Here is a 15,714-nt window from a genome sequence, read left to right as displayed (position 1 = left end):
ACTAACAGCATGAATAAACAAATGTATACTAACAGCGGCAAATTTCCTACTTGTCACTTCAAAAAAGTCTAATCAACTTTTGTTGAGATAGGGCCACCCACAGATCACATTTTGGCAATCCCTGTGGGGGGCAGTTACTGATAGTCCCTGTTCTCTGCTGAGATCAGTGATTGAGAGCTGACGGTCATGTGATTGGTGAGCTCTTAGAGCCAGCATCTGACAGCTGCAGTTTCCCATGCTGGCTATAAACATTGGAGAAAGCACAGTGTTTTTGATTCTGCCCATACTTCTCCTTTAACCCTGAACTGCAGCTAGATTTCTTCCAGGGGCTGGTGTAGTATGCACCCCCAGATGATTGCAATGGTGAGCAGGCAGTGTGCGCTGGCGCACCTCGGGCCGTGCGGCTTTCGTCTTGCGATGAAATTGTCCAACCCGCCAAAAATCGTATGATTTTCGGCGGGATTTCTAGCGTACTCGTTATATGAAAATCGGATGACCCTACAGTAAATGCGGTCGCACGTTGCCCATACACTTTACGATTATGGTACGATCGCGGGATCACCTGCGATTAGCGTACCATAATCGTCAGTTGTATGGGCACCTTAAGAATTGATGCAGACTTGAAGTCAAAGGGTCACACCAAATATTGATTTGATTTAGATTTTTCTTCTGTTCACTTTGCATTTTGTAAATTGATAAAAATAAACAATAAAAATCTGTTTCTGAAAGCATTCATTACAGCATTTTTCCACACCTGCTTAATTTCACACACAGTCTCTGGAAAGCTGCAGTGTAACAATGCAACTGGCGGATAACGTGTGTGTAACGTTAGAGAAAACAATATGCAAAATGGAGGCTCACATGGAGGAGAAGGTGTGTGTGTTACACCAAACCTGCCTTATTCTTGTTTTCCTCCCAAGCTTCTTGTATTGCAGACATTATTTTTATTGCATTCCCGTGTGATTACACGCCTGGATTCAGCAGGAAGGATTTTGCATGTTATTCATTAACTAATAGCTTTCTTGGCCACTGGCCTAAATCTAAGATTTGAGTGTAGTTAATGTATTTGCTCATTTATGGTAGGCTTCCAAAGTTAATTCGATAATTTTTTTTTATAAAAGCTGGGATGTAAAGTCCAGGTTATTGCTTATGTTTGTAATAACTGCTTTCTTATTGATAAGAATATGCAGGACTGGTAAAATCCTGGAGTCGAGTAGTCAGTGTAACAAAATTACAGCTGGTGCCTTTTCTGTTGTTGTTAAGACATACAGGTTCTCTGGGTATTTGAAAACGCCTGTTGACTGATGCAATGATTTGGAAGACAGATCTATACCATATGCCATACCTAGACTTTCTATGCAAACTCCAAGTCCTGACTTGGTGTTTACACAGAGCTTGGGACTCAATGGCCGTCATTCTCTGACAGTGTATGATGGCTAGCAATTGCCAATTTCTGGAGTCACATTCTCCTCCATACCTGGAAGCGCTGGGTGCTGGGTATTTTTCTATATGCATGGTGGCCAGGGCAGGGGAGCAATGAGAAGGTGAGTGTGCAACTTGTTAGGCAATTAAAATAAACTTTGTTAAGCAATGCAGGTTGGTAGCCAGTCTCCTGCTCCAACTGTACTTTCTGTGAGCATGTTGTAGATGGGGCACTGGGAGCATTATGCAGTGCAGCAGAAGCTCTTCATCCAGTCTGAGTCTTATTGTGCAGTGATTCACAGAAGCCCGATGTCAAGACACATTACAGTACTTATAAAGGCTATTTATATTTAAAAATGCGCTAAATTTTTAAAAAAATGAATGCTTACATGGATAATGAGTGTTTATATCTGCCACCAGATCTTATAATTGTTTATATTTTATTGGAGAGCAATTTTTATAATTAAGCTGTAATTGTCTAAAATATAGTATAAGTAGCAGTTTTAACCGTACAGCTAAAAGCATTGGCCCGCATGGGTGGTTCTAAATGTTAGCTGGCGTTTATTTCGCTGTTTAATCTGGATGTAAATTGCATTCCACACCTCTGTGTGTTATATATGCAGAGTGGCAGAAGAGGTCAGATTCCTCAGGTACTGCCACTGGCAAAGCATTTTGGGAGATTCTGCATTACTGTTAGCAAAAGCTGGTGGTTGTGCTGTTGGAATGTAAATGAGTCATTATGTGTGCACTCCACTTTGTTACATGTGTATGCATGTGTAGATATATAATATGTCTCTCCCCTAATACTATACAAAATACATTGGGGCAAGCTGGAATACGTTATTCAAATATGGTATAAAGTATTTGTGTGTGTCATTAAGTTGTGTAGTAAAAGATACACAGCAAAGTCAAGAGTCCTTGTCCAAACAAGCTCATGTTAAGATGCAACATGTATGCAGTTCATTTTTGGGCATTGATCAATAGGAAGGTTGTCCATGAACTTGAGAGTCTAGAGAAGGGCAACAAAGTTGGAAAGGGGGCTGGAGGACCTAAGCTATAAGGATATATTACGGGAATTGAATGTATTCACTCTGGAGAAGAGGTGATTAAGAGGGGACAGGATCTCCAATGTAGAAATTGTTAAATGGGTGACGGAATGATCGGTAAGAAGTGGTTTACTCTGAGGTCCCTAAAAAGACAAGCGGCTACCTGAGATTTGAAGAAATGTGGTTTAATCTCAAACTGCATAGGGGATTCTTTACTGTTAGTGCAGTAAAGTTGTGCAACTTCCTTCCCCGGGTAGTAGTATCAGCTGAGAGTATAGACACCTTCAAAAATGTCTAGAGGTCTTCCTCAAGGAATACAATATACAGGGGAATGGGTACTGACTGCCTCTCACACACGCACAAAATGCTATGTAATTTTATGCCATTGTAAGGCATAGTCTTACCCCTTCTACATGTCGGGCCCCCCTACTGGTATTTTATTGTTAAGGTGTGCCTCATTTATCAACAGAGAGTTGGGGTGAAGCTTGACTCTTTCAGGAAAAGTCAAGATTTGCTTGCAACGTCAGATGCCTATATCTAGTATGTAATGAATAGATTTTCAATTAAGGTGAACTCTTGTAATGCTTTTTCCCATCATGTACTTATTTTAAACAGCAAAGGATTTTGACATGATTTGTTTCCTTTTAATATCTTACTTGTATGGTGTATATGTGAGGTGATGCACCCCTTGGTTTTACCTATAAACACACACAAGCATGTGCTATATAACTCTCAGCCTGTCCAGTTTCAGTACTCATGATCTGGGCAGTGCTTTGCAAGATCCTTTTGTCATATCTGCTGATGTTGTACAATTCCTCTCGCCCATCACATGTTTCCTGCAGACCTTTTCCTGTTTGCTAAGCTTGCATTTATTTATCTGCAGTTTACTCCCTTCAGTGTCCACTGTACATTACAGTCCTTTCAGAGCCTTGTTGTTATCCAGTATGAAGTTGCAGGATTTCCCTGATTACAACACTTGCCACTGATCTTTTGCACAAGCAAAAACATAGAGACCTGTGTGCATGTGAACAGCACTGGTTTCATATGTGTACAATAGTAAAAAGAAAAGTTAGGAATGCATTTAGATTGTGGTCCAATGACAGCTTGAGGGCTTGCCTCTGAAAATCGGAGCAGTAGGAAATAAAACCGTTTCCTATAGATCTGTTGTCTTGATCTTACATTGTGGAAATGGAAACATGATTCTGAGGAGTTATGGGTAACCTATGCACTTTACTCCAATGTAAAAAATTTTTTACAAAATCCCAGTTTGCCATTGTTTTTGCAGATTACTTTGACGATGGCCCTTTTTTAAAATAGTACTACCTCACATACACCTTTTTTTTTATCCTGCCCCCTAGCCCGTCTCTTTTTGGAAGAAAGTCAAAAGACTAACGCTCTGCCTCACCTCCATCAACCTAGGGGAGAACCAAGCTCCCTACTTGCTCCATCTTAATAATGATCTGGCAAAACATTATAGGGGGTCTATTACAAAACATTTACTTAATGCAGCTAAGGCATATATTCTTGTCCTATGGAAACAACCAGTCTCTCCCAAGATGGCCCTTTTGTTTGCCAGAATGATTAAAATCATGGCAATGGAAGGCCTAATGGCCTCCTTACGTAATAAGGAGTAACATTCCACCACACCTGGTTCTCTTGGATCAACATCATGTACTATTCTAGCTATAGAAAGATTCTGGCTGTGGTTGGGGGTGTGTTGTGATGACTGCAAACCTCGTCTAGATGTGGTAGCTTTGCGTGCCCAACTGGCCTTGCTGGCTATGATGAGCCTCTGAATGCCCTCTCTTTTGCAGTCCAGCTCACCCTTCTTTTCATCCGGAGCCACAGAACCCTCATAAGACTGGCTTGCTTTTCTGTTGTGAAGGAACACATTTAAATGATAACTGGAGTTTAAGTACAATTGTTTTAACTGTCCTAGCACTTCTCCTGCCCTCAGTCCTTCCAGATCTTCGCTCTGCCACCACTACCGGGCAGCTTCTGCACATGTATGAAAGCATCTCCATTCATTGCTATGGACAGGATAGATAATGCACGGCCTCTTCATAGAAGTAAATGGAGATTTACCATACAAAAGAAGATGCCTGGCTGGCAGACGGCAATGGTACCTATGTGGCCCCCAGTGAGCCATACAGCAGAGATTTGTCAGGAATGAAGAGGTGAGTATAAGATTCGTTAAAGGATAACTGTTCTAAAAGCACCGTTATTCTTAAATCCTCTTTCACACCATCACGTACTGGGAATGCACGTCATGGTGATGCGTGTTCACGGGTGCTTTTTCCCCTCTTGTTTGTCATGCATCCCCATTGATTTCAGTGGGTTCTGCATGTGCGTCAAATTCTGTGACTTGCATTCACACATTTTCCCCATGTTTGGCGCTCGTTCACAGGATGCAATGGTGTTAAACGGGGATTGTGTGAGAGGGAACAGGAGAGGTAATGACTTGTATGACTGGATTTTGTAGTTCTCTGTTACATTGGCCACACATGAGCAGATCTTTGTGACTAACACCTTTGGCTCTTAATGCGCATGCCAGGTGCAAAACCTTGCATAATAATGTAAAAAAAAAACATGTAAACCAGTTAGCTGCCTCATTTCTGTGTGCTGCGCTGTAGGTCAATTGTAGGCATGAGGCATATCTGTTTTTGTATGCCTTTTGGGTCCAATACACGTCAATGGGTTGTGAGTGTGAGCACAGGCCAGCTTGCCATCCCATGATAACATGCCTCACCCTCTTATACGACCCCTCCCATCCCTATTACAAAGACAGCGACAGACACGGAAGCTGCAAACAGTGTTGTAAACACACACCTCACAGTAATACAGGAAGCGCACACTGCAGGGACACTAATAAAGAATATACATTTATATTGCCAAAAGTTTGGGACACCTACCTTTACAGGCACCTGAACTTTATGGTATTCCAGTCCGTAGTGTTCAATATTGAGTTGGCCCACCCTTTGCAGCTATAACAAAATCAAGTCTTCTAGGAAGGTGTCCACAAGGTTTAGGAGTGTGTGTATGGGAATGTTTTACCATTCTTCCAGAAGTGCATTTGTGAGGTCAGGTACTGATGTTGGAGGAGAAGACCTGGCTTGCAGTCTGCGCTCTAATTCATCCCAAAGGTGTTCTTTCGGGTTGAGGTCAAGACTCAAGTTCCTCCACCCCCAAACTCGCTTATCCATGTCTTTATGGACCTTGCTTTGTGCACTGGTGCGCAGTCATGTTGGAGCAGGAAGGGGCACTTCAATACAGAAAAAATGTTTTTGCTCGAGTTCTTCTTTTAAGCCATAATGTAAAAGTGCAAGGTCACAAGATTCAGGGATCATTCACACTTAATTGTTCTGTTGCTGTGTGTTAATGCACACACGTTATGGGACACAATGTGTGTTGTGTTAAGGCAGCTCAGTCAGTATGAATGGGGTTGCCAATGCACCTCATCCAATGAAATAAACGTACATGAGCCTTTTTTTTATTTTTATTTAAAGCACAGTATATGCATTGTGGTGTATTGTGCTCTACTGTACAATGATTTGGTCCATCAGACACAATGAACGGCAACACAATGCACATAGAGCAAGTATGTTGCCATGCATGTGGCAATGCACATGAACAAGCATTGCTGCTACACACAAGTGTAAATGAGTTCTCTACTGACACATTCATATGCATATAATATTTCATAACATCTTAGGCTAGTGTGGTGCCTTCAAAGTTATGCTGCATTGTTTTTTACTTATTCCAATGCCTCCCTATCTGTGAAGCTCGGGGAACGTTTCAGGCATGTTGCAAAACCCAGTGGTTATTGGAACTTATGCTCATTCATGTGTCCTTGTGAATGCTGATTATCTAATCTATACAGAGGAAACCGTCACCTCCGACATTATTAGCAGAGAATCTCTGGAATGTTCTACATTGTATTTTACTGACTTCCCAGCAAATTCACATTTAATATTTTGTGTCATAGCTTCATCTTTCTTGCTGTTTGATTAGCAGTCTCCAGTAGGTATTGACATTTGTGTGAGCTGTTTCCTATTAGTTGAAAGTCCATTCAATATAGTCTCTGAATTATTGTAATCAGATTGCCCTATAACCATCTACTGCTCCTTCATTGGTATGTAATTATGTCATGAGCTATTATACTGTTATGCTTGTTGATGAGAAACTGAACTAACATATGGCATGGAGTGTTAATATTTACAAATCAGATTGGAGACATTAATAAAATAGATTATGCCGGCCACGCTTAGATTTTTGTCTCAGATTCGATCTGTCAGATAAACTATGTTTATTTCTCATCCATTACCATATACAGGAAGTCATGAACTGTCAGGGATATATTGCTGCCTACAGGAGGATTGGACACTGGCAAACAAGGAAAAATTGTAAGCTAGCCCATCATAATCCCTCCTAATAACAGCAGTTTTTATAGTGTCTTTAGCGGAGGAATGTCTTTTCCTCAGCTCTGCTGGGAAAAGTCTCACCAATTTGCTAGCATTGTTTTTCTCCCATCAAGATTCTTGTTAGACCACTGCTTGAGCTGGTTTCTATTTGGCAGCTGTCTGGATCAGCCTTTCCTCAACCTAGCTTTGGGTTGTTGTACCCGGACACGGCTAAAGCTGGTCTATAAGTGACCTTCTGGCACCTGCTACCACTTAAGGTGCTTTCTGATCCCTGTCTTTGTAACAAGTTAGACGTGGAGCCCTTTCCATGTCCAAAGCCACGGCATTGTCTCAGATTTGCCCTGCTTCTGAAGAGAATCTTTGTGAATAGGCTGTCTGGGTTGGGTGCCCTAAGCCTCCATTCTTGGTTGGTTTTACTGCAGAAGGGGTTAACGCTAAGTGATTGAGTAGTGATGCCATCCGCTGGGTGAAGTGTTGTGCATGCTTTGCACTGTCTTTCAGCGGTGAGGAAACATCTTGCCTACAAGAGCCATGTGCAGCTCCGCTCCTCAGTTTGGTCCTGCTGTCCGCCTACAGGGACTTGGTCACCTCTGGCTGTCACGGTCCTGCTGTACTGGGTGCCCCCAGTTTACACTTCACTAGTGGCTACATTGCTGCTTGCAGCGTGCCTGCTGATCACAGTAAATAACTACTTCATTCATGCATGTTTTGAACTACTCATGCAATTTGGTTAGTTGACCATTATGCATAGCTCCCAACTGTCCTTCCTTTCGAACACAACTATCCACCCGTACAGAAGCAAGGACAGTGTCGGCACCAATTCAGAGATGATTTGAGGATCTACACCTGAGTGGTAAACCCCGAAAAAAAGACACTGTCTTATATATTTTTTGGCTCAAAAAAAAACGCACTAGGTCTTAATTTTTTTTTAATGTACAACAATCCACACTTATTACCGGTAGAAGACTTACAAGACAGGAGTGAGTGGCAAAGTTAAGAATATGGTGATCATGGCAGTCAGGGGTGCCGTACCTTTCCAAGAGCAATTTCGTAACCAATCCCTGGCCAGAATGAGTGAAGTGCGCTTTTGCTATCAATTCCTCACAGGCGGAGTGCATTTGGTATCACTCCACATGATATAGGAGCCGGCGCTATAGAGGAGGCATCGGCTTATGCGGCTCTGCTCCCTCCGCTGCCGCCTTGCTTCCTCTAGCACTGGCTACGTTGGCACCGCTGATTCTCTCCCGCGGCTCTTCAAGTTCCCCCTTATGCCACCACTGACCCTGGGAATGGTCACAACTAGGTCTTATTTTCGGTGTAGGTCTTATATTTTAGCAATTCCCAAAAATAGCACTAGGCCTTATTTTTGGGGTAGGTCTTATTTTCGGGGAAACAGGGTAAGATACATTTTTGTTAATAAGGTACTTGAATGGACTTTTAAGATTTAACTCCTGAGTTTAGTGTCACTTTAAAAGGGATTTGTGTGCTCAGTAGTCAGACTGTATGAGAGATGACTTCTTGTGTGTTGTATGCCATCTAGTGTTTGTAGACCAAACTGCAGTTGTAAACATTTTATTACGCTTAACAGTATTTTTAAACAACATAAATAATATCTGAGGATTGAAAGTGTAACTAGATTTTGGTTAAAACATCCTTGCTCCCCTCATCTGCTGTACCCCCCATTCCGCTGTCTAAGCATGTGCAGTGCTAATCACTAGTTAGGAAATTAAGTTGGGTGCTTGCCGTGTGTACACGCAACTTTTGTCCCATAGAGTTAATATACACACATATTTTACACACATTACAGTATATCATGGCTCTGTTTCCGAAATCAACAAAATACCAGGTCAGTAAACCGGGGGAGTTTCTCTACTGCAGTCTTTAAAGTGACATTAAACCCTCAGATTTTTTAACATAAACCAATACTGTAATGTGTGCCTTACTGTAATCCATGGTTGTTTCCCTTCTCTTTGCTGCTCTTCCTTTTAAATCCTCATGTCTTCTCATGCTTGGGGAGAACTTCCCTTTTCAGCTCAGGGCCTCTTCCTGTAGTGCTGGCTCAGGTTACAAGCCTATACAAACCTACACACAGACACCATGTATCCATTCCTGAGACAAGGCAGTCTGCTGCAAAACAGAAGTTCTGCCCAGCATGAGAACAGATACAGATTTAAAAGGAAGAGCAGCAAAGAGAAGGGAAACAACCATGGATTACAGTAAGGCACGCATTACAGTATTGGTTTATGTAAAAAAATCTGAGGGTTTAATGTCACTTTAAGTAGAACTCCAGGAAAATGAATAAATGCAAGTAGAGGTCCACTGAAATTAAATTTTCAAAACGGAAAATAATAAAAGGTCGAAACCTGACATTTTTTTTTCTTACTTTAAAAAAAAATTATTTTTATTTTAATTTATTTTTTACTTTACTGTCGGGTCTTTGGGGAAATACTAGGGGTCTTAACAGATCCCTGATATTTCCCTTTTAAAAGAGATGGAGAACACAGTCTTCGATCCTCAATCTCCTTTTTCTGCAGCCCCAGTTATAATGAACAGAAAGCCTCTATACTGAGAGTTCATGTTCATTCATAACTTGTGGAGATAGTATATTCGCCATGTCCACAATCCTCAAAGAACGGGAGGTGATGTAGATCACTCCCATGCATTCATAATTGAGGAGATAGTAAACATACTATCTCCTCAATTATCTACAAACACTCAGCGATCATTGATCACTGACTGCTTGTAACCGCTCTCCATCCTGACAGCTGTCACTGGAGGCTGAGCAAGCAGTGCGGGGAGGAGAGCTCAATCTCTTCTGACAGCTGACTCCTCCCTGCACTACCTGCCCAGCCTTCTGTGACAGCTGTCTCCGCTTACACACAGCCACTCTCCTGATCTGTCACAGGAGGCTGAGCGGTGCAGGGAGGAGAGACGCCGGCCGCTAACATCCCTCTCCTCCCCCACACTGCTTGGCCTCCTGTGACAGTTTCTCTGCTCCCCGCTGGAAGTTGCGCTGTGTAGTTGGAGGGGACACATGGCAGCGCCCAGCGGGGAAGAGAGAAACCGGGATGCACCGCTATTTCGGCCGAAAGATGGCACTTTTGGCATTACTGCTTCCTGGAGCATTATACCATTGAATCTGCACAAAGGCACATCCGCTATATCACTTTAACCCCTGAAGAAGCCACCATTTCTGGTGGAACCCGTGGAGTACATATTGAAGGATCACTTTACTTTAGTGATGGGAACTGTGCAATATGAAAATAAAAGTTGGACTTGAATAGCAAAAGGAAAAGGGAGCAGTGATTTAGCTCTTGAAGCGGAGAAAATGATCAGAAAGGAGGAAAGAAGTGAGACAGTTCATGCAATATAATGTAAAGGAAGTACAACAGAGTTTGACTAGTAAATAAGTCTGATACAAAGAAAGGATTAAAAAAAAATCAGTTATTTTGGTGGAAAGGACAGTTTACGTTAGAAAATGACTGAATAATAATATTGATGGTGTTGCATAGACAATTATGTATATGCCTCTGCGTTAACTTATACTCACAGGCTTAGGTTGGTAACTGAGGAAGAAGATTTGCTTAATTAGGAACTATGTGTCACCTTTCTCCCTAAGCAGCATGAGTTATGTGTTCAGATCATGTGACTGGCTGACCAGAATTACAAATCTATTGTCAGAAAAAGGAGCGTTGCCAACATTGGCCATGGTTCATGTCACTCGCTGGTCTGTAGAGGAGAATATAAAGCTAGTAGTTTTAAGACATGTGAAAGTGTTATATTTTTTTTTTATTGGAGAAAGCCCCATTATCAATAACGGCAAAACAAGTAAATGCCCTAAATAAGTATGGCAGCGCCTCTGTTTTTATATGCATCACTCGGCTCTACAGCCGGCGGATCGCTTGTATGGTGACAGGCATCGCTGCCTGTTTTTAAAAAACGGCCATTTCCCGCTCACGCGCGCCCGCTCAGATCTAGAGAGCTCGGGCCGGCTGTTTTTTTACTACGGCCGGCCCGGAGGTGGTTAAAGAACAATTTTTATTAACCCTTGCAGTGAGGCTACTCCCGCCCTGCCAGGGTTAACTGCTAGTTTTAGTCTAGGGAGTAAAATAAAATGTTATATACTCGCCCGATCCTGAGCGTGCATGTTACTGCGCGGATTGCCGTGCGGTCACGGAGTCACCCACCACCGCTGATCTCGCTGGCAGTGCCATTATTTTCTAATGGCACCCCAGTCACGGATCACAGGGTTTCCAGCCGCTATTTCGCCTGTGCAACTGAACACGAAACAGCTGCGTGTCGTGTGTCCCCAAAAAAAGTAATTTTTTTCTGCGATAGGCATGAGGATGTAACCCCATTGAAATCAATTGGGCCGCACGGCAATCACTGTGTGCAATTGTGCATGATCACGCGTCCCAGATTGCCCAGGTCTACACCTGCGCAATCTATGACCGCGCGGCAATCGTGCGTTAAAACCGAGCTGGATTGCCGCGCGGTCACCGGGCAGCCCGTTATTTAGCAGTGCTATTATTTTCTAATGACACCCCAGTCGCGCCGTGTGGATCATGCGATTCCACCCACGCTTCGTGTTTAGCAAAAAAAGGTATATGTACTTCAGCAATTGCCGCGCGGATTTAACCCTATTGAAATCAATGGGGCAGCGCAGCAACCGTTGTGTGCATCAGCACACGATCGCGCAGCCCCGAGACACGCGTCCCAGGTATCACTCAGATCTTAACATAGCCTTATACTTAAGCTAAATTTCACATTTATTGGATACTTTTCAACACTTTTTAGTATTACAGATTTATTTAGCAGCAACCTTGACTTGCTTGGTGACGGGGACTCTGGAACCATATTAGAGGTATATTATAAAGCAGTGGTATCACCGTGGCTGCTTTAAAGAAAACAAAATCGCAGCAATGCACTTTAAGTGTGCTGACTTCAGAATCTCTGCTCTATGCAAAAAAATATATACTTCAGGAATAATGTGTATATGTTTTTTACATTTTGCTACTTTTCCTTGTATTTACAGAAATTCCAAGACATCGAAAAGGCGCATCTCATTCGGGTTAAAGATATCATTGGTTGCTTTTCTCATTCTGTCAGTGAGGTTCACATTCAGATCGGCCAGGTGAGTTTCAATATTTAATTTGCACTCCGCTCTACCAGTGTATAGCCAGCTTTGCTATATAGCCTACACACCACCTGAGTCACAGCTAGAGCTTTGCAATCTGCAGGAAGTATTAACTTTACTGATAGCAGAGCTATGGGTATGACTCAGCAAGAGCCATGGCGGACAACTGCAGAGAGACCACTGCTTCACCACAGAGAGCAAGGGTCTTTGTGTATAGCAGTTTTTCTCAGCCAAGATGCCGTGGCATCCTAGTGTGCCCTCTGGCTTTGTCAGGGAACACCATGCAAATGCATAATTTCATGCATTTCCATGGTGCAGACAAGCCGTCCATCAGCACCATTGAAACGCATGATGCTAATCCAAGGCAGGCACATTTAAGTTTTTACATTTTAGACTGGGGTGCCTCAAGATTTTGCATGCTTTTAAAGGGTGCTGTGACAGCTCTATAGAATGATGGTAGTGCAAAAGGCTTTCTACTCAGGCTGTGGCCGCTTCCTAAATAAAGCAGACTGTAAGATTTTGCACACGTTTTGTAATGATGCAGCAGGAATATGTTTAGCTGATTTTAAACTGAAATTTAAATTCGGCTTTAAAGTGCAGACCTGGTCTAAAGACTGCGTCTGTGTATCTGTACGTCAGCATTTGTTGTGCAGCTTATCCTGGGATGGGCTACTTATGCTAAACTGGAGGAAACTACACCAAGTTAAGTGACTTTTCTGACTTAAGCACAGTCAGAGTGTTTGCTGGATAAGATTATTAGCTGCTCACTGATATATTATTGATTGCTGTCTGGAATTACTCTTCACGTAATAGTGTCTATAATGATTTTTTGAACCTTGAAATCTTGTGGGGTTGAATGAGACTCTATTACTTCATATGTATCTGTGAGTTTAGTTTCTAAAATGTATATATTTTGGCAAAAAGTATATTTTCCAAATTACCTCTTGCCATAAACATGTCTAGATTATTTGCCTTAGTGTCTGACCTAGCATAGCCAAACCCATCCCCGCCTTCCCTCACTCCTCAACTTTATCTATCATTTTTAGCAGTTGCACACTCAATGGCATGTCACCTGCACTGAACTTGTCTTTTAGGTACAGGCATCAGAAGATACCCAGTACAGGCAGTTCTTCTGGCGTTTTTGGATTACGGACCCAGAACAAGTGTCCACATTAGAAAATTCATAGAACAGTTTGACTCACAGACTCAAAAACAAATATGCAGATACGGATGTCTAAGTATTGAAGGCAGAGCACCAGCAGTACAGCCAGACTCCTAGAATTTTCTAGCAGAAAAAATCAACAGTAGTAGCCACCCAATGCTCTCTAGTTACAGGTTTCCTTTATGCTTACAAGTTGGATAGAGCTATATGGGCTTGAAGATAAAATGTCTATGAACAGCCATTACCATGTGTACCATGTGAAATACAGTAAACTCCCAGTTATCACAGCTGCACCCCTGGGGATCGGTAGATGCCAGATAACTGTAGTTTCTGGTTGCTCGGGAGTTATTAGTAACTCTCAAGCAACCACCCAAGCACCGTATCCCCCTTCCCCCACTGTCCCATTTACCTGCCGGCTAGCTTCCGCAGCAAAACAGGTGAATGTAAGCAGCCAGGAGCAAAGGCCTGACTGCTGTTGGCCATTTCAAATTGCAATAACCAATAGCAGGTTGACAATTGAAACCCTGCCCACTGAGCAGAGGAGGCGACCTGAGAGAGAAAGTTCTCTCTCAGGTCCTCTGCTCAGTGGGCAGATACAATAGCCAGCCTACTATTGGCTATTGCAATTTGGGATAACCAATTGAAACCCTGTCCACCGAGCAGAGGAGCGCACCTGAGAGAGAACGTTCTCCCTCAGGTCCACTGCTCTGCTCAGTGGGCCGGTACAATAGCCAGCCTGCTATTGGTTATTGCAATTTGAAATAGCAGGCTGTCTATTGCTCCCCATTGTTAACATTCTGCTGCCCACCGACGGCCAGCAGCAAGATGTAAACAAATAATTTTTTTAGTGTGCATCAAGCTATCGGCAAACAACAGTCGAGCATGTAAATATTCTTTTGCCGGTTGCTTCCTTCTGACATCTTTTAGTTGTCTGACTTTGTCTGCATTTTATACTTTTTAAATCAGACATGGAACACGCATGCAGCAAATTCGTCGGAGAAAACTTAGAATTCCTCTCAAAGTAGGTTATGGACTCAAAAAATATTGACACCATAACATCAGCATGATAGGCACGCATCTGGCATTTTCAGGCGATGCCTCCATATTGTTCCCATGGCAAGTTTCTGTTGGTCAGCTAGTGGAAAAAAATAACTCCTGCCCGTTGAGAAAGGAGGGATAATGTTCTACACAGGGAGCGCAGGCTGCAAATCAGACTTGTGAAGATAAAATTGTGTTTTACACATCTTTGTTTTCACAACTGCTATCAAGAGATTGCTAGTGAGCTTTGATGCATACGAGAGAGCAGTAAAGACAACAGTCTCCTTGCACAGGTACTGTTAGAGGGGAGGGCTAAGAACGCAAGATGGAATAGCAAGGGTCACGTCATGTGCATATGCCATTGTGATATCCCTTTCTTTGTGATGTATGAAGATGTCTCTTTTTAAAAGTCACAGACATGAATTCTTTGCATTGTTTCTTTTCAGGTTCATGAAGAATTTATTAATAACATGGCCAACATCACAGTAGAAAGCTTACTGGAAAAGTTTGCAGAGTCTAAAGGCACTGGAAAAGAAAGGCCCGGTGAGTACAACGGTTCAGCAGAGGGCTGCTGGTTTATCGCCTTGTACAGATGACTTGTACCACTTAGTGCTGTGTGAGCGGTGATGTTGAGTCATTTGAAATTGTGTACATGCTGGTTGTTTTTATTCCCACATGGGCACAGTGCCTGGCAGATGCACTGTGCTTCTAACACATTGATTTGGGAACTGCTTGACGCCTCAGTCCCTCACTGTTTTGCACATCCTCCACCTTGCCCAGTCAAGCTGCTCATATTACGGCCATCACGGAAATGTCATAAGATGTTTAGCTCCAATGGTGAATAAAATGTTTAGCTCCGGTGGTGTCTAAATAAATATAAAGTCTCCTGAGTGCCAATAAGATTCATAGATAGAAAGCCATCTTCTGCCTTTAAACTTGCAAGAATCGCTTTTGATATCTTCAAGAGGGTTTTTATTCAAGAGGTCAGCTTAATGTAAATGATATCACTGCGCATGATTCAGAGTGGGAGATGACTGGGCAGGCCCGTAAGCCCATAAGGCTCTAATACATTGACACAAGGAGCTGATGAATAGGAAAGGAGACAAGTGGTTTCAGTCCAACTTTATTAGGTTCAGAATGCTCACTCCATATAGAAGGTGATTTTTGACAAAAACAGTTTAAACCAAGTTTTGCACATAGTCTACACATGCATGAGCACTATTCGTAAGTAAATAGCTTTCTATGCCTCAATACCGTCCAAAGTACATTAGGGCTGCAGCAACTAATCGACATAATTTGTCAACTTTTTCATTCATCGATTAATCGGCTTCCGATTGGTTGGCCCTGTTCATGGCTCCACACACGCTGCGCGCCACACCTCGTCCCCACCTCACGCTCGCCGCTGCCAGACCCGCCCGGCCGCATCCACGCTCCACAAGCCGCACCTCCTCCCCGCTCGCCCGCCCACATCCACGATCGGCACAGGGA

At 42.8% G+C, this 15,714-nt stretch overlaps 1 protein-coding gene across 1 annotated transcript in view; it reads left to right on the top strand.

Moving 5' to 3' along the window:
• The window catches only part of FCHO2 (FCH domain only 2), a 134,405-nt gene that overhangs the window by 70,393 nt on the left and 48,298 nt on the right, over positions 1-15,714 (top strand). The window contains exons 7-8 of the mRNA XM_018558243.1: positions 11,925-12,023; positions 14,673-14,769. Coding sequence (XP_018413745.1) covers positions 11,925-12,023; positions 14,673-14,769 — 196 coding nt within the window. The remainder of the gene's footprint in view (positions 1-11,924; positions 12,024-14,672; positions 14,770-15,714) is intronic.

Source organism: Nanorana parkeri, unplaced genomic scaffold (assembly GCF_000935625.1).
Source record: "Nanorana parkeri isolate BGI_ZX_2015 unplaced genomic scaffold, ASM93562v1 scaffold327, whole genome shotgun sequence".
Lineage (NCBI taxonomy): Eukaryota > Metazoa > Chordata > Amphibia > Anura > Dicroglossidae > Nanorana > Nanorana parkeri.
The sequence above is the reverse complement of the archived record's forward strand: the minus strand, read 5'-3'. Positions and strand labels throughout refer to the sequence as shown.